This window comes from Rhinoderma darwinii, chromosome 4 (assembly GCF_050947455.1).
Source record: "Rhinoderma darwinii isolate aRhiDar2 chromosome 4, aRhiDar2.hap1, whole genome shotgun sequence".
NCBI classification, from domain to species: Eukaryota; Metazoa; Chordata; class Amphibia; order Anura; family Rhinodermatidae; genus Rhinoderma; species Rhinoderma darwinii.
Genome location: NC_134690.1, coordinates 152136912 through 152157084, shown reverse-complemented (window position 1 = coordinate 152157084; position 20173 = coordinate 152136912). Strand labels below are relative to the sequence as shown.

General features: G+C 40.0%; 1 protein-coding gene across 27 annotated transcripts in view; it reads left to right on the top strand.

Moving 5' to 3' along the window:
• DLG1 (discs large MAGUK scaffold protein 1) overlaps positions 1-20173 on the top strand; it is a 247776-nt gene that overhangs the window by 159999 nt on the left and 67604 nt on the right. For all 27 annotated transcript variants that reach the window (XM_075861717.1, XM_075861714.1, XM_075861712.1 and 24 more), the window contains 9 exons: positions 1538-1588; positions 2071-2195; positions 4175-4344; positions 7066-7202; positions 12919-13063; positions 13772-13895; positions 14575-14731; positions 16168-16270; positions 17145-17259. In XM_075861717.1, the coding sequence (XP_075717832.1) occupies positions 1538-1588; positions 2071-2195; positions 4175-4344; positions 7066-7202; positions 12919-13063; positions 13772-13895; positions 14575-14731; positions 16168-16270; positions 17145-17259 (1127 nt within the window). The remainder of the gene's footprint in view (positions 1-1537; positions 1589-2070; positions 2196-4174; positions 4345-7065; positions 7203-12918; positions 13064-13771; positions 13896-14574; positions 14732-16167; positions 16271-17144; positions 17260-20173) is intronic.

The following is a 20173-nucleotide window of genomic DNA, read 5'->3' as shown; positions in this document are numbered from 1 at the left end:
ACCACTCTGATGCGGCACTTGCTATTGAGCGTCGCATCCGAGGGGTTAAATATGATCGGAGACCACTGCTAGTGGTCTCCGATCGTTGCCCTGAAGCCCGAGGCTGTTACCAGCAGCCCGGTCTTCAGGAGATCCCGGCACGATGCCAGAAAAGTTCTTCTGAAGTGCCGACGTGAAAAGCCGACGCTTCAGAAGAACTACCCCAAACGACCAACTTAAAATCCCTATACGCCGGTCGTTAAGGGGTTAACAGTGCAAATGCATATACAGCTTTATTCAAGTGTCAACATTCATATAATGCACAAAAAAAAACAACAAATGGGAATGCACAACCACAAAATGGTGTTCACCAATCAATATACTTTTCTGACCTACGTAGACTTTTAGATATGCAGGTTAAACCGTAATCCTATTTTCAAGTGTGAACGTGTACAAGTGCAAACACAACCTAAACATCGCTAAACAGTGTATTGCAGAGAATATTGCACAAGATGACAATTGATGGCAAGTAAACACCAACACGGATTACAGTGACATCCCTCATCCATAAACTCACATGTTAAAGAAACTAATAATAATTTATACTGCACAGTATACATTATTAACAAGATGCCTCTGTATGGAATAGCACAGCAGCGAATGGTTTACTGATGGATGAATGGGAGCCTATGGATAAGTTTGCTGTATGCACTGGGAGCTTTCCCGCTGCATACGACAAGCGGATACTGCAGTTTGAATTCAGCCTAAGGGCTAATTCACACAAGCATGTTCAGTCCGTGGTATACGGACCGTATTTCGGCAGTATTTCCCGGACTGAACACACTGCAGGGAGTCGGACTCCTATCGTCATCGTTCTCTATGATGCTAGGAGTCCCTGCCTCGCTGTGGAAAACTGTCCCAAACTGAAAACATGATTACAGTACAGGACAGCTTTCCGCAATGTGATAGGGACACCTAGCAACATAGATAACTATGACGCTAGAGCCCAGCTCCCCGCAGTGTGTTCAGTCTGGGAAATACTGCCGACATACGGTTCATATGCCACGGACAGAACATGCTCGTGTGAATTAGCCCTAAGAATAGCAGATCCTGTCGACTACCAGGGATCAATAGGTGATTTCATTCACTTGCATAGTAGGGAAAAAATAAGTTGCTGCAAATCTGAATCAAAGATATATATTTTTTTAAGTTTATTAACATTGTCGTTCTAGTCATCCTTGTAAGCTGGAGCGTCACTTTAAGGCCAAGTTCAGATGTAACGGAATCCCTGCAGGTTTTCGGCGTAGATTTCGCAGTTTATGGTGATCGGGTTTTAAAAAAAATACACTTTCACATGAATCCACGTGGAAATTTGCATCCTGCATTGCAGTTGGGTGAAATCTGCTACGTAATAACTTGAGACGAGCTCGAGATTCACATCTACTGCTCATTGAGTTTTTGTGGAAATGCTCCGTTTGTTAGTTTGTTTCAGATTTGACCGTTTTTAGATTTGTGATCTGCTTTCACAACCATGCTAAGATCTTTTGTTGTTTTACAGGTGAATGGCACTGATACAGATTATGAATATGAAGAAATCACACTTGAAAGGGTAAAGTCTGAATAATGTTCTATTTACGCAGCAACATTTTAGAAGTGTCCTACCCTAATAACTAGATCTGCTGTGCGTGGTCATTGTATTGTAGCTTGTCACGTGCACTTGTACTGGGTGTCCTGCAGAACCATCCAGTCAAATATTCAACTGAGAATACTCTTTGTAGTTGTGTTTTTCTGCCCCTTTAGTCCCTTTTCACACTAGTGTATGTCCTCTTCATACCGTTTCTATTTTTGGAAAGTCTGGGATACAGAACTAAAGTTAGCCAACGCAGCTAGTCACATGGTCCTTTTTGTTCAACATGTTTTAGAATAATTCATATAAGTACCATATTCTCCCCATAAAAGTAAACCTATATACAAACGACGTGCACACACTACTGACAAATATGGATACAACCGACCGTTCTCTTTCTCTGCATCTGTCTGGACACATTTGTGTTTATTAGGCATTATGTAAATGGCAACTGTTTGTTTCAGGGCACATCAGGGCTCGGTTTTAGCATTGCTGGAGGCACGGATAATCCACACATTGGAGAGGATACAAGCATTTTTATTACAAAAATTATTTCTGGTGGTGCAGCAGCTCAAGATGGAAGGTTACGGTAGGTGGAATTTAGGGGCTCAAAGCATAGTCTTTTATATGTCAGTATTTTGCCAATTAGACTTGGTATATATTTATGTTGTCATTTGTAGCATGTTGTATGTACATCACATTTTTTTGGCGGGGTTTTACCTTTTGGGTTTTGTCTATAAATATTTGAATCTCCTCTCAATTATCAACAAACTACTTGCTTATTTCTAAAACTTTAAAAGAAACTGGAGGAGATGTATAAAAACTGATGCAAAGGAAAATTGCAGTAGTTTTCCATGGTAACTATCAGGTTGGTTCTCTCGTTTTCCGTAGGTCCTTAGAAAAATGAGAGGTGGAAATGAATTGGTTCTATAAACACTTTGCATCGGTTTTTTTTGTTTTTTATTTAAAACACATTTTCACATTTGTCACATAGTATATTGTAACAAATTTTGACATTCTGTCCTTTTTATATTCGTTTTGACGCATCTCCTCCGAATGATAAAAGTAGATTAACCTACACAGTGTTGGTCAGACTGCAGGATTTTCTGCGTGCGGTTTGCAGAAATCTGGCAGACGGCTGATGGATTTACGTTCCTGGTTACCTTCCTGCCAGAGAGCGATCTGATGTGCGGTTTGTGAGGGAGGGGGTGGCTGATCTGCTGGGACACACAGAACCATGCTTGAAATCTTCCTCACATATTGGATTGCAATATGCAACAGAATAAGATCAAAGGAAACCAGCATATTAAGGGAAGAATTAATGGAATTGTTTTCTTTTTATGTTTACTACCGTGTGTTAATTTACAATATCCATTAGAGGGTTATTTCCATCACACAAGTGATGGTATATCGCTAGGTTCCTGACATTGAAAAGACTGCAGCCATGCTTTAGCGCTGTATGAGCTTCTCCGTTTTTCTCTGCACAGTGGCGCTTCCGTATAAATGTCGACTAGCAAGCAATAAAATGCCAAATTATACAAATGTTTTAGTTTTATTTTGGAAGTCTGGTTGGTAAAGAACCCCCTTTTTTATATATGAAAATTGCCTGTTGCTTAAATTTAAAATAGTTATGTATTACATTATTAGAAATATTTGCTCCTCTTTTGGTATTGGCACAATAATCAAATGTAATGTATACATTTGAAAGGATTTTAAATACCCTGTTGTTCCCATATCATATTTAAAAAAAACAACAACATATCCTTAGACATCATTTACTGTGTTTGCTTTTTTCAATTTTATTCTGAATGAATGGTGGCATAATTCTACAACCTTTTTGTTTTGCAGACTGATTTTATAGAGTTTTAAGATAGAAGTTTGTTTGATATACATCAACTTTTACAGATGCTCAATTAAATGGAATCCGTCAGGGATTTTTAGGGCGCAAATTTGCTGACCGTGCGATTTATAGAGGAGAGGGAGGGTACTGTAAACATACCCTTTGTCTTGGTCAAGCAACTTGCACGAGCGTGTGCGTCTTGCGTGTGCAAAAAAACGTGCCGTTTTGCGCGTGCAAAAAAACGTCGCGCAAAAGGCACTTAACAGCTCCATGTGTCATCACCAAATGATACACGGCTGCGTGATTTTCGCGCAGCCGCCATCATTATGACACTGTATGTTTGTAAACAGAAAAGAATGTGGTGCTTTTCTGTTTTCAATCATACTTTTTACTGCTGTTGCGCGAATCACGCGCGACCCACGGAAGTGCCTCCTTGTGATGCGCGAAAAACGCACAAATATAGGACTGTCTGCACGGCCCCATAGACTAACATAGGTGCGTGCGAGGCGCGTGAAAATCACGTGCGTTGCATGGACATATATCACGTTCGTCTGACTAAGCCCTCAGGCTGGCACTTGATGTGAAAGTGCTCCTGATTCAAGAGGCCACAAACTACTGACCGATTCCTTTTATTGAGTTTTACATTATTTAATTAACAAAAGTAGTTCTGTTCTGTATTCCGTTATTGCATTTCGTAAATCCTTTCTCTTTTACACTTTTCGTCTAAGGGTTAATGACTGTATATTACGGGTGAATGATGTGGACGTACAAGATGTGACACACAGTAAAGCCGTTGAGGCGTTAAAGGAGGCAGGATCTATTGTGCGCCTATATGTAAGAAGAAGAAAGCCAATAACCGAGAAAATAATGGAGATAAAGCTGGTTAAAGGCCCCAAAGGTGAGCGGAAAATCCATACTATCCATTAATTCACTAATCCACTTATCACGCACATCAACCGGCACGTGACTACAGAAAATGATTAACCGTTAGTATTGTTTCTAGCTACGTTAATGTTTTTGACGTTGATTTACCCAGATTCACTGCCAGCAATAACTCCGTTTCCTCTGAGATGAAATGACTTGGTACAATGTGATCTTTCTAGATTTAATATGCTGTGCTCTGTAGTCTGGCACCTTAAGCAAGCCTCTGTATATGTACTGTGGCCACTAGATATTCTTTAGTTCCCTGATTAGGTTGCCAGGCAACTAGAGAAAAGCGCATTGCAGAGCATTCTAAAGAAATGGAAGGGCTCTTCATTGACCCTTTTAGGTGAGTGATATTACAATAGCTTATGGTACAGACCATTCACATGTCCCCTTTGGGTTAAGGATCATATCCTGACCTAGGTTTCAGGTAAAATGTGTATTATGATCTGCTTAGATCTAAAAACTAAAACTGGCCCAGTAATATGCAATACTTGCTGCTTTATTTACCATTGTGCTGAATTGTAAGGATGTAGCCAGTTGTCTCGGATTTTATGCAGAGTTGCGGTGTCGATTCTATATCCCGTGGCAAATACGAAGTTAAATTTGCAACAAAATCCACACGTGACACAATCCACGGCAGAAATTCTCCACTACGACTAGCTGTGACAAAATGGTTGAAATCATCAGATAATTCTCTAGTTTATAAATAGAAATCAGTGCTTTGCTTTATCCAAGCAGAACTTGGTAAAAATTTCAAGAAACAACATATTGAATAAAGGCACTGGGGGTACTCATGCAGGTCAGTCCCGGAGCATAAATAAATTTGGCGCATCTAGGACTGTTCCATTGAAAGAAATTTAAAAAAAAAACAAGATAGCCGGTGTAGATTTCAATGACAGAACTTAATCTATACCTGTGATCAGACGGAGTTTGCACTATAATATGCGTAAATTTCTGTCATAAGTAATAAAAAATCTAGCGGGTCCAATGGTGGCCCCTCCCAGTCAATCCGTCCACATTAACTTGAATTGCCGCTACGAACAAAAATGAAATCCATATAAACAATGAAGAGGCTGCATTGCTTTTACGACCGCTGCAACCTCTTCAAACAGCTGATCGGTGGAGGCGCCAATAGTCGTACCCCCACCTATCTAGTATTGATAGCCTATGAAACTGCTATAAAATCCTGGATAACCCCTTTTATTAATGTATCCAGGTTTTATTGTGAAATTTGGTGACCTCTGTCCCAAAACCTAAAAATAAAATGAAAAAATGCAAAGAGGATCTAAGTGGTGTGTTGTGATTCTGTACTGGAACCACTGTGGCATAAACAGTATTGGCTGTCTATTGTTAAAAATACTCAAGATACACTGTCTGTATTCTCCATAAACTTCCTATTGAGCCCGTACACCGCTACATCAGCTTTCCGAGAAAAGTCGAACAGAAACTAAGTGGCTCAGCACTCGCACGAACGCTTCTGCCGCTTCAGACCCCCACCGATCAAAACTTCTGGCATGTCACTATGACACATCAGAAGATTGTTAAAAGGTAACTAAACGTTCGTTTTACTGATTCAAATGGTTTTATTTGTAATAGCCTAGTATCAATGAATCGGCTATCTTTAACTACGTAACGACCGCCCACCGTCTTTTAAAGCAGGCGGTGCATGTTCTTCGTCTATAGCGACGTCTCTTGGCAACACTGTAGCAGAAGCTGATGAGCGCTGCTTTAAGCAGGAGCTGTAATTTACAGCTCCTGAACTTAGAGCCGCCTCCTGAACACAGCTGGGAACGGAAAACATTCTGACCCCAGCTGTCTAACCCTTTGATCGCCGCAATCCGTGACGGCTTCATGAACAAAGACGACTCCCCTCTTCCGGGTCCCCGGGGAATCCCTTTGCAGTCAGCCCCCGGGGACCTAGAAAGAAGAACCCCAGGGCTGTCTGTTCAGTTTGCCTGCTGTTAAGGCACACTGTGTGCTGCCCTAACAGCAGCCTATGTCATAGTGACACAGTGTAATGTATTACCACACAAAAGCATGTTAATACATTTTAAGTAAAAAAGTACTTTCTAAATAAAGTTATCCTTTAATGGGATTAAAAAATGTTTAAAAAAAGTTAAGAATCGCTTTTTCATATATTCACGCCGTAAAAAGAAATGATATAACTTACACAGTGGATAATTTTTTTCTGCCCCCAAACTGCGCTAAAAAAATAATTCTCATATAGCCACGTAAATGAAAAAATAAAAAAAGTTTAAAAATTATGGCTGCTGAAAGGCAGGGAGGCAAAACCAGAAACATTTAGCTGGTCATGAAGGCCTTTTTGAGGCCCAGTCATTAAGGGGCTAATTGACTTTTTTATTTATTTTTATTTATTTTTTTAATATATATTGATATATTTGTTCCCTGTTTATTCCCGAGGAGTTCACCTGTTTGCCTTGCCATGTAGCAGTAATCGTGAAATTCCAAGTGGTTACGCGTCATTTGTAATCCATGCTTCGTGTATTACCAGCTGCACACAAATAACTGGTCTTGATATATTCTACGGGGAACCTAATTATTTCTTGAATTTTTTACATAAAGGAACTATATGGTAGTGCCAGATATGTGGCATTACTGACCTTTTGTGTAAATGGTTTTTTTTTTGTTTTTTGTTTTTTTTATTTATTTTTGATTTTTTAAATCTTTCTAGGCCTTGGCTTCAGCATAGCTGGCGGTGTGGGAAATCAGCACATCCCTGGTGACAACAGTATTTATGTCACAAAGATCATTGAAGGAGGTGCAGCACACAAAGATGGCAAACTTCAAATTGGGGACAAACTTCTTGCAGTAAGTAAGCATTACGGTGGTCGTAAAATTATTAAAAAAAACAACACCAGCAGAGACCGTTCTACCCACACCGAACCCAATGGGTGTTCTGCTTTTTGCCAAGCAATCTCTAATTTTATCATTAGAAGAAAAGTATCGTAAATGGGAAGTATTTTTTGTGCAGATAATTGTAGGTATTTGGCATTTTAGATTTTAAAAATTGTATTGTATGTACAAAATTTATTTTATAGAAAAATAGAATTATGGTTTTGCTGAACAGAACATTCTAAACGTCCTCTAATGCCTTGTTACCTGGGGATTTTGCTGCAGCTTTCACCCCTTCTACGTTGAAAAGGGTGAATTCTGCAGTGATTTTCCGAACAAAATGAGCATGCTTCAGCTAAAAAGAAAAAACCGCAGCATGCGCTCATTTTAATGCGGGAAATGTTCAGCATCATGTGGATAAGATTTTTTAAAAATCTCATCCTCCTGGTTGTTAGTCTTCCATTGAGTATTTTCTGCAGCAAATCTGCTACATGTGCAGTGGGGCTTAAAATTTCATGACGCTTTCCAAAGATCTTACATTTTTTGCACGTATGGTGATGTCAAGATGGAATTCCGCACTGGACTTGGTATAATAATTCTTAACATCCGACGAGTAGCGTGCCTCTGGCAAATGAGCCTGATCTATGTGCAATGTGTCATTTACTTCTTTATTCATATGTAATTATATACTTGTAGGGAAGTACATGTATGAGAAGAAATTTATTCTCCCTACTGCTGTCCCTATTGTGGATTAAACCAATTCTATATGGGTTGATCCCTCTCTTTTTGTGGAATTTTGCCTTTTTTTTTGTCCTATGGGTTTCTTCTGCAGATGGGATATCATAAATCGGATGATATTCTCTGCAGTTTTTTGCTGTATGCCCCCCACGAGTTCTTCTCATTGCAGGTTGTCCCCAATTAGGGGGTGCTGGCTTTGGTGTTTATGGGAGGGGAACATGTAGGTTCTTCGTTCTTTGCCCTCATCCTGTTTCTGTTATAGGTATAGGTGATCGTTGAATGGGTTACCTGAGGACTTAAGACTAATATAAGACTAATATGGTACTATAACGATATGGGCATGTCTTTCTTTGTATAATGGTAAAAGAACTGGCTTGGCTGGTAATAATTATAATGATACCTTAAGTTAGCCATTTATATGGTACAGGAATACTGTCTTTTTTGGCTCCCGTATGAGCGGTTGGAGACCGGACGTTTTTATGCAGGGCTTGTGCTATGACGCGGCACGCTGGTCACGTGTATTATGTATTCAGGGTACTGGAAGCTAGTGCGTTTATAACGTGGCACGTAGTGTCACGTGGACGGAGCATACAGGAGATACTAATGCTTTCCTTACGTAGATATTGGTTCATTCGTGGGCAGTAGAGATGACTGGACGCCGATTTGATGTATTTAGTTGTATCTATGATCAGAATATTTCATCTGGATTGAGTCCACGTTTCCATCCATAATGTGTCTAAGTGGGTTAATATGAATTTTATGCACATTTATGTATGAAAGTACTTGTAGCGATCTGATTGTTATGTATATGGATTTGCATATGTAATTGATGTTATGTTGTCATATTGCCTATAAATACTGCACGTTTAACCCCTTAATGACCGGGCCTGAAAAGACCTTAATGACCAGCTCAATTTTTCTGTTTTTGCCTCTCTGCCTTTTAGCAGCCATAACTTTTTTATTTTTTCATTGACGTGGCTGTATGAGGCCTTGTTTTATGCGAGAGAAATTGTATTTTTTTTCCCCACAGTTTGGGGTTAAAAAAAAAAATTTTTTACGGCGTGAATATAGGAAAAAGCGATTCTCGCCATAGTTTTTCTTGTTTCTTTTTTATCCCATTCACATTTCACGCTAAATAACCCATTAGATTAATTCTTCAGGTTATTACGGTCGTGTAGATACCTAATATGTGTAGGTTTTTTGTTTTTATTTAGTGTAGGGGCAATAAAATGTATTTGATGCAAAATAAAGACTCTTTTTGGGACTTTTTTAATTTATCTATTTTTGTTACCTTTTTTTTTTAATCATCAAGGGATAACTTTTATTTGTAATTTTTTATTTTATTTTTTTTTTTACTTGTAATGTATTACCATACTCCTGTATGCTAATACATTACACTGTGTCACTATGACACAGGCTGCTGATCAGGCAGCACATAGTGTGCCCGAACAGCAGGCAAACGGAACAGACAGCCCTGGGGTCCTTTGTAGGTCCCATGGGCTGACTGCAGAGGGATTCCCCGGTGTTTGATCGCATCACCGGAATCCCGGTGATGCAATCAAAGAGGGGAATTCCCTTTGATCATGCCGCGGTCACAGACCGAGGTAATCAAAGGGTTAAACAGCTGGGGTCCGAATGTTTTCCGACCCCAGCTGTATTCAGGAGGCTGCTCTAAGATCAGGAGCTGTTAGTAACAGCTCCTGCTTAGAGGATGAGTGCTCATCAGCCTCATCTACACAGACACCAAAAGACGTCTCTGTAGACTAAGCACCCGCGCCGCCTGACGTCAAAAGACAGGAAGGAGTTTTTAAAGGGGTTTTCCCATCAAACATTTATGACCTATCAACAGGATATGTCATAAATGTCAGATAGATGTGGGTCCCACCTCTGGGACCTGCACATACAGATGTAGCCGTCTTTACCTTGACTTTTAATGCATCAAATACACAGTGGCAAGATCCTTTATCTTGAGTTTTTCAATGGCTTTTATTGTGTGATATCACGCTGCAGCAAGTTATCAGTCAAGATAAAGATGGCTACATCCGTATCTAGAAGGGGGCCCCCTAAACCCCGTTCTACTGCTCTGTGTTGTGGCTAAAGCGTGTGATTTCCGACCATGAACTATGGAAACTGCTTAGCTCGCTGAGCTACGCTGTTTCCGTAACTCCCATAGTAGTGAATGGCAGTCACAGAATCAGTTCTAGGGGACTTACGGAAACAGCTTAGCTCAGCGAACTACACGGTTTGTGTAATTCATGGTCGGAAGTCACACACTTCAACCACAACACAAAGCAGTAGAACTGGGTTTAGGGGGCCCCGTTCTAGAGATGGGTGTGGGTCCCAGATGTGGGACCCGCATCTATCTGACATTTAGGACATAGCCTGTGGATATGTCCTAAATGCGTCTGATGGGAAAACCCCTGCTTTAGAGGTCGAAATGGCGCTCTTTATTATGGTGGGAAAATGTTTTTGGTGTGTTTTTTTCACTTTTTTGATACTTTGAAAAAAGAAAAGTGTGCTGTGATTTTTCTGAATTTCGTGACTATATTAGAGTCTGAGTGGCTACGACTTGACACGGCCTACACCATATATATGTTCTTTTGGAAACTACTCTCCATAAATCTTGCACTGTGATGTGCTGCTGATATCTCTCTGCTCTTCTAGAAATGTGAAATCCGTGTACATATCCTTGCAACATGCTTTATTAAATACAATAGAATGGTTGTAGTCAACTCTTGTTGCAATGATCTGTACACGGAATGTGAATTTCCAGCAGGAAGAGCAGGCTTATTCTTAAGATTACATTGCAGTAAATTAAATACACCTAAATAGTAGAGCAGACCCCCTCACAGTGATGCAGAAGACCCGCTCTGATTGGTCGGCGTCACAGTGATGCATAAGGCAACGTCTACTGAGGAGAGATCCTCCTCTCTGTACCTTTACTCAAAGTAATCTTATATGGCGCCAAGCTGAGCAGGGACTGTAGGGGGACAACGGGAGGGGCAAAAAAAATTACAGCGCTGGAATCGAGAGGATGCCAGGAAAGGGAGGTATGTGGTTTAAAAAAAAAACATGACCGGTCCTCTTTATGATTTGACAAGAAATTGTTTTCATTTATTTATTTATCGGGTGTGCAATTTAATAGTATTTGACATACTTGAGAATGGGGTCCACACTTTGGCAAGTTTCCCATATCACAGGAACATATTTATGTACTTAACGTTTCTTGATGTGATATAATGGCCTTGGGACTTCCTGTCGATAGCAGTGTCGTCAGGGGAGTTACGTTGTTTTCTAATACATGGCTTCATGTGACCGGAGGATAGCTACTAGAATGCAGAAAACTATTCTACACGTTACTGTTGCCCCAACAGAGGAAGTTCAAGGTCAGGTGAAGAAAACCTGTAATTTTAATCCGTTATCCTCTATGGACCTTTTTTTTTGCCTTTTAATATTTTATTATCTGTAGCTAAAGTAAGGTTATTTTGGTGTATAAGAGAATAGATGGATTTGCTGTAAGCTACATAGAAACAAATGTACAAGCTGAATAAGAGCAAAGCCTGGATTGATATATTCTACTGCTTTGTATATACAGCTCTGATTCAGTCCTATGTGAAGTAGGCTGCAGACCACAAACAAACTGCGTGGTTTTATCCTAAACATTTTATCCCAGAATTGCTCGGCTATGTCTGTGTGAGAAAGGGAGGAAGAAGCACAGGCTGTATAAAGCATTAAAGGGAATGTGTCGCTAGAAATTTTTTTATTTTTTTGTTTTTTTAGTTAAACCGTTAGTATATAAATGATTACACATTGTTTTAATTTTTACAATTTTTTCACAAGTCAGGAAATATTATAAATTAGATTCAAATTTTTTAACATTTCCATGTGCTGGTCACTAGAGGGAGTAATTCCCAAAATTGCAGCATTGGCATGTGGTAAAGCAACCTCATTGCTTTATGCTGCAAGATTGGAGAAGACACACTCGCTCTAGTGTCCTCGCACAATCCCCCCTCCTTTATCCTGGGTAGTGCCAGGAGAAAGGAGGGGGGTGAATGTTCAAACCTCCTACACTGTGTGCCGCCATTTTTTGAGCGAATGCATCGTGTAGGAGGATTAGATACAGTGGTAATTACACAGTATAACACAAACATACACACACATCACAAACCTAACTTTCCTGCCGTTGCCGCTCCTAGTCCTTGCGTCTGACCGTATGGCCGGAAGCCGCGACCAGAAGTCGTCATCTTACTGTCCAGCCGCGGCTTCCGGTCCACATGAAAATGGCGCCGGATGTCGCTCTGCCAAAGACCTTCCTTTTTATTTGTGTGGGATCGGCGCATGCGCCGTCCCCACACAGACGGCGTACGCTATAGTGAATGGAACGGCTCTCGTTCCCATTCTCTATGGGGATGTATGTGCCGTATTCCATCTCTGTATGTGTCGTTAATCAACACATACAGAGATGAAAAAAAAATGGCAGCCCGATAGAGAAGTAAAAGAAAGAAAAAAGTAAAACGTACAACACAAAAACACAAATAAAATTTATTTTAATGACCTACTAAAAGCCATAATATATATAAAAAAAATATATAAATTTTGTGACACCTTCCCTTTAAGAACTCTTCACAGAAAAAAAATCACTCCGCTCTGAACTTGCGGGTCAACTCGCAATAAAAATAAAAATTCTAAAATAGAGTTGTTCCAGATTAAAGGGTACCAGATATGTTAATGAATATTGCGGTCAGGCTTCTTGGCCGATCATGTGACCGTCCCTGTAACATGTCTATATGTGCTGTCCTTTATTTGTCATCGCTGATTGCCAGGAAGTTGTTTAGAGGGGAAAATGCACCTACTTGTTAAGTATTATTACATTATTCTGCAGAATAGCTGTAAGAGTGACACATGTTGTAGATTTAATGTAAGGTAGATGAATCAAATTGTCTTTTCCCTGCAGGTGAATGTGGTGTGCTTGGAAGAAGTTAGTCATGAAGAAGCTGTGACTGCTTTAAAAAATACTTCCGATTTTGTAACTCTCAAAGTAGCAAAGCCTACCACCATGTTTATGAATGACAGCTATGCTCCTCCAGATATCACAAACTGTAAGTGGTCAATAGAAGTTATGAAGAAATTTAGTTTTTTATTTCCCTTCCCCACTCACTTTTCCGGTTTTGCTTAATCTTCTTCTCTAACCAGGATAGATTGGTGTTGGTGCATCTCGGTTGCACAAAGTTGGAGAACAATTATTTATTGTTTATATAGTTACATTATTCTGCAGAGTTGTATGACTTGAGATTTTATTCTGTCTATACGTTAAAGGGTAACTAAACGTTCAACGAACTTCTGACATGTCATAGTGACGTGTCAGGAGTTGTGATTTGTGGGGGTCTGAGCACTGAGACCCCCACCAATCGCTAAAACGAAGCGGCAGAATCGCTCGTGTGAACGCTCAGCCTCTTCGTTTCTGTTCGGCTTTTTCTGGAAAGCCGATGTAGCGGTGCATGGGCTCATAGACTTGCTATTGAGCCCTTACTCCGATACATTGATTTTCGGAAAAAGCCGAACAGAAATTAAGCAATTGAGCGCTCATATGAGCGATTCTGCCGCTTCGTCTTAGCGATTGGTGGGGGTCTCCGTGCTCGGACCCCCATCAATCAAAACTTCTGACATGTCAATATGATACTAACGTTTAGTTACCCTTTAAAGACAGATACCGGGCCCAGTTTATTTGTTTTAACGTTTTGTGTATATACATTTTTTTATTGTTAATTGTTTATTGTTAGTGAGTAAATTTTTAATTGTGTTTGCAGCATATTCTCAGCAAACGGATAATCATATCAGTTCACCTGGATTTCTTGGTCATCCATTACCACCGTCCCCTAGCCGATATTCCCCTGTCCCGAAAGGAATGCTTGGAGATGATGATTTAACACGGTAAAGATATATATATTTTAAGCATGCCCTCATTTGAATGATATTTTACTCTTGACAGATACAATGAAAATTAGTTGAGTAACTTTGTAAATACCTTCCTTTTTTACGAGTCCTGAGTAGCGGCCATTTCATGCTGACTAGATCCCTACTGTAGTGTTGCGGGATTCAATAGGAGTCCTAAAATGTCTAACCCTATGGTAGAAACTTTCTCACATATGTACAACTCCGAGAGCCTCCAGTTATATTTTTATTTGTGATCGTCATTAGCAGCTCTTGAGAATGTTGGCGGTTCATCACATGTCGCTGGTCCTTTTGGAATAATTATTTTTTTTGGGATTGCGCTAACATTGTGCTTGGCACCAAGTCACATATTCTGGCTTCAACTGCCAAGGGGGAGCTGAATAGTAACACCAGTAGTGAGGACAGGCCCTTTCAGTCTCTTCCAGACAATCGTAAAAATCTATTTTTGGACTTAAATATACTGCACCTCTTGCCAACAGGATTTATTAACAGACCAAACACATTCTTAGTTGTCCTCTTTCCACCGCCTGTAATTCTAGCCTTTGCTGCTCCCCTTTTTTTTTTTTTATTATGTTTTTAAGGTTCTGTGTTTTTATAGATAACACACACTTACAGCTAAAACCATATATATTCTATTTTTTTTAAATCTCTTTTGTAGGGAACCACGGAAAATTATTTTATTTCGAGGTGCCACAGGACTAGGTTTCAACATTGTTGGTGGAGAAGACGGTGAAGGAATATTTATTTCATTTATCCTTGCAGGGGGTCCTGCTGATTTAAGTGGAGAGCTCAGGAAAGGGGATCGTATTATATCGGTATGTTTGTTTTAGTTATTTAGAAACCTCATGGTGTGTACACTCTGTCCCCCCGCTACATCATACGTACTGCTGTGTTCTCCCAAATCACGTTCCACATCAATGACTACATCCTACATAGCATATATATCATTTGAACCACCAGATCACAGAACAGCAAGTGTCATATGGAAACAGGAGCAATGCAGCTGCAGGCATTGTCCTTACACAGCAAAGAATGCTATGATAAAAATGACAAGGTTTTTTTGGTTTTTTTTGTATATGAAAAGGTCTTCCGTCTTATAATCCTTGATATTTCACCTGTAAGTCAAATAAGTGGCTTTAACCTTCTATCACAACATTTTATTTTGAGCCAAGATCTACCACATGTTTACGCCATAGGATCGAGCTTTGGTTTTTTTCTAGTATATGCTACATATCTTTTCAAACCACAAATCTTTACCTAGTCCTTGCTTTCAGCATTTTTATTTTTTTGTGTGTAAGGAAAATCTTTTGCAAACTGGGTTTTTAGCTACCAAACATGTTTTTGCTATTTTTTTTCGTCACACAACTATCACTAAATGTGACTTTGACTCCATTGTATATTCTGTTATTTAAAGTATAATAGGCGTGAATTCTTGAAAAATTTAGTTTCCCGGTTTTTAACTATAAACTCATGGGAGATGGTTCTTTAAATCCCTTGCATGCCTCAATTGATGAAAAAAAATCAATCTGTAAAATTTCTATTTTACACCACCATGTTCATGAGTCAGGGACTGGAGTATAGATTAACTATTGCCCTAGGTCAGGAGATGGCAAGGATGTCGCTCACTAATAGAAAGTAGATCAATGGGACAGGACGGCTAATGTAATGGGAAGTGTATTGCTGTGATATGTTAAAAAATATATTACAGAAAAAAAATACTACAAAATAATGTATAAGTGTGTGTCTGAGCTGCTTGGTGGGAGGTAGCTGTGTGTTTCCAATTATAGAAAATCTGGGGTTTGTGATGGACGTCAGAGGGGTATCTTACTGATCGCTAGAATAAAGAGGCCGCCATGCCCCTTTGGCTCTCATTGGTTTCTCGTAGCTTCATTAGGTAGAGGAGAAGACAGGCCAATGACTGTTGCGCAAGTCTATGGCCTGTTTTCTGAATGAAGCAGACAGGAGCTGAACGCACAACACCTTGCAGAATGCCGCAGCCTTTTTGCTCCAGCTGTCATGGGGTTGACCACGCTCAAACTCTCCCTAGTGAAGACATTTTATGACATTTCTCCACAACATACCAGATGTTTTCTATAATTAAAGATCCACTTAACCTTTGAATAAAACCGCTACAGAGATTTCATTAAAGGGTTTTCATTATTTCTCAAACTTCTGAATACTGTTTTTTTTGTACACTACTCGTCTGACACCTCTAATATGATACCATATCCTTTTATTCTTCATCTTCTAGGTAAATGGTGTTGATCTCAGAGCAGCCACTCATGAACAAGCAGCAGTAGCTCTGAAAAATGCTGGCCAAACTGTGACTATTATTGCCCAATACCGTCCAGAAGGTACACAATTATTTATTTTTTTCATTTTTAATTACAGTGGTCAGGTGATTAATGTTTTCGTGTGGTTCATAAACAAAAAAAAACATTAATAGCCTTGCTGTGTTAGACTACATTCACATGACAGTGAAAAACTGCCCGGTGAATACTACAGTGAACACGACCGTGAAAAGTTTTTTTTTTTAACGGCCCGGGAATACTAGCCATCAAAAAAATAGGACTTGTGATGCTCTGGCCAGAGACTCCACAGTTGAAAGCCCGACATCACTGTCCATATATAGACCGTAATCTCAAGGGCTTCCCCAGGCTCAGCGCTCAAAGTAGCACTGTGTGCGGGGAATCCTTGGCCAGGATCAGTTTTTACTGGCCGTTACAAGGATTGATCCCTAAAAAACGGCCGGTAACAACTGATCCATTGACTTCTATGAGAGCCATGGGGCTGTCAAAACGGCCAAAAATAGGATATGGCCTACTTTTTGACCGCCAGTTTTCGCTGGCCATTAAACGGCCGTGTGACTACACCCATAGAACTCTAAAGGTCTGAAACCGCACGGCTGTTTTTCACCATCGCGTGAATTTAGCCGAAGGCGCTCTGTTCACATCTACGTTCCGGGTACTGTTGTTCTTCGCCATAGGAGCACAACAACGTCATTTTGCCGGTCAATATAGCTCTGCATGCTGCGCTATTTTGTTTGTCAAAAATGACAGAATCTGTGATGGAGGCCCCTAACGGAGCCTCCTATCCAGATGTGAACAGGGCCTAACGAGGTCAAACAATACCCTACAACCAGTCAATTTCTTTGTTTAGAAGCATATTATAAGACTATTGCAAATAATAAGCAATTGTTATATGTATTTTGTATACCTTTTTTTATAGAATATAGTCGATTTGAAGCTAAGATACATGATCTTAGGGAGCAGATGATGAACAGTAGTGTAAGCTCAGGTTCGGGCTCTCTTCGAACAAGTCAAAAACGATCGCTATATGTCAGGTAGGATCCCAAGATAAACATGAAAAAATCTGCTTGTTTTATTGAAAATGTAACTGCAAAAGTAACCGTATCCTATATGTATTTGTTTTGTTAGTATGTGAACCTTTTAACTAAACAATTTCTAGAATTCAAGGTTCACACTGGAACTCTTGACCATATGTATTTGTGTTTTGTGCGTGTTATATTTTTCACTCCATAAACTGACTTTTGTTTGGACCCATGATTGCTGGAAGATTACAAATTTACTCTATATTGAGTTGATTATCTGTCCTTTTAGTCTCTGTGACATATAAACTGCTGTTCTATTTTGATCTAAATGTCATCTCCGTTCTAATGCTTCTAGCTGTTGACAGTGCCATTGGCAACTTAAATGTAGTATAGTACTATTTCAAAACATTATGTCCTTGACAAGTTGGGTGGGAAATTTTTTTGCTATTTTGACCACAGAAAATATTCCATCATGCCAATGGTGCTAAGGAAGAAATTCTGAAGTTCTGGTTGTTTTACATTGATATACACCGGTCAGCCGGATCCTTAAAAAAAACAGACTGTTGAAGGGAATAGCATTCATTATCTTGTTAAAATGGTACCTGTCAAGGGATTGGATATTTTAGGCAGCAAACGAACAGTCAATTCCTGAAGTTGATGTGTTGGAAGCAAAAAAAATGGGCAAGAGTAAGGATCCGCAAAACTTTGAGAAGGTCCAAATTGTGATGGCTAGATGACACTAGGGTCAGAGCATCTTAAACATGGCAGGTCTTGTGGGGTGTTCGTACCTACCAAAAGTGGAAGGATAACCGGTGAGCTGGCAACAGGGTGATGGGCACCCAAGGCTCAATGATACATCTCGAGAGCAAAGGCTAGCCTATCTCGTCTGATCCCACAGAAGAGCTATTGTAGCACAAATTGCTGAAAAAATTAATGTTGGCTGTGATAGAAAGTTGTCAGAACATACAGTGCACACCAGTTTGCTGAGTTTGTAGTTGCATAGCTGCAAACCGCAAAGAGTGTCCATGCTGACCCACTGTCCATTTCGGAAAATGCCTACAAGTGGCATGGGCAACAGAACTGGAAAATGAAGCAATAGCAGAAGGTGGCCTGGTCTGATAAATCAAGTTGTTTTTTGTTTTGTTTTTTACATCGTGTAGCTTGCCGTGTGCGTCGTTTCCCCTGGGGGAACAGATGCCTTCTTCCCATATCCTAGTGCCAAGGCGGCAGAGGCAATGTGATTCCCTGGGTAATGTTCTGCTGGGAAACCTTGGGTACTGGCATTCGTGTGGATGTTACATTGACACATACCACCTATCTAAAGTAAACCCCTTCATGGCAACGGTTTTCCCTAAAGCTGGTTCAAGATGTGCGTTTTTGTTGCATTTTTAACTTTTTGTTTTGGTAAATAATCTTCCATGTCTCTCAATGGGCACTCATCAACCAAAACAAAAAACGCACTGTGTGAACCCAGCCTTAATGGCATTCGTCTCTTTTAGCAGAAAAAGGCGACCTGTCACACTGCAGGAACATGGTTTGAGGAGCATCACAAAGAGTTCAAGGTGTTTACTTGGTCTCCAAATTCCCATCTAAATCCGATCTAGCATCTGTGGGATATGCTGAAAAACAAGTCCGATCCGTGGAGGCCTCACCTCACAACTTTGTCATCCACCATGGGGATGTATTTTGCGCGCACTCTTGTTGAGCGGTGTCAGCTGGATATTACAGCTGACACCCCAGTGCAACGGGCGGAATCGAAGATCACTTCGATTCCGCCAGTTTAACTACTTAAATGCCGCCGTCAATTGCGACTGCAGCATTTAAGCCTTTAAAATAAGGGGGGGGGGCGTTCCCCTCTGATGTGCCATCGCAATGCGATTGGGGGTGATGCTTATGGCAGCCTGGGAACCTAAAGGCCCCCAGGTCTGCCATCTTTGTACTCCTGTGGTTTCTGGCAGGGCTTCATAGAACACCTTCAGATGTCTTATGGAGTCCATGCCACGATGGATCAGAGCTGTTTTGATGGCAAGAGGGGGACCTTCACAATATTAGGCAGGTGGTTTTAATGTTATGGCTGAATGGTGTATATTGTGCTAACAGTAGCAATAGATAATATGGAGTATGTTTTTGATTAGTTTATTGACTGCCAGACCGTTTTCCCCTCAGTGACTGGTGTAGGCCTTGTTCTTAGCAGTTAGAAGGAGGTATTTTGGACCTTCAGAGAAATGAGCATCCCAGAATTATGAAGCATATTCACAAGAATATAGCTAGTGTTTAAAAGTATGATGGAGTGATATTTCAGGCAGAAGCATTCGAAACCCCAAAAATCTATTTAAAGAGGCTTTCCGGTTTCAGCAAATTTAATGTTTGTTTTGTATAATTAAGTTATATAATTATTCATTATCGTTTTTATTACTTATTATTGCCTCATGGTTTTCAAGCTGCTCTTGTTATTCAGTAAGAACATTCATTGCTTCCAGTGGATAAAATTCTGTCCATGGTCATGTGATGGACACACAGGTGCTGGGATCATTACAGTATGTGTATCAGAGCTGTGTCTTCTAAGGATTCCAGCTCCTGTGTGTCATCACATGACCTGGGCCGGAATTGTATCCATGGGATGTAAACAATAAATGTTCCTACTGAATAACCACAAGCAGAGATCTTGGAAACCGTGAGGAATTCATACAGTTAGCATTTGGGCAAATTGTATAATTTTAATTTTTAAGCAAAAAATGTTAATTTGCCAAAATCGGACAACCTCTTTAAAGTCTGGAATCATACACACCTATAGCAGCCTATTCAGCTGACAGAAGCAAAGGGCAGCATATTACAGCTACAGGTCCATCCTCCTATTAGCAAAAAAGGCACAACAAAATATTTTTATTTTTTTATTTTTTTTTAAGCAAATTGCTTTTTATCCTCA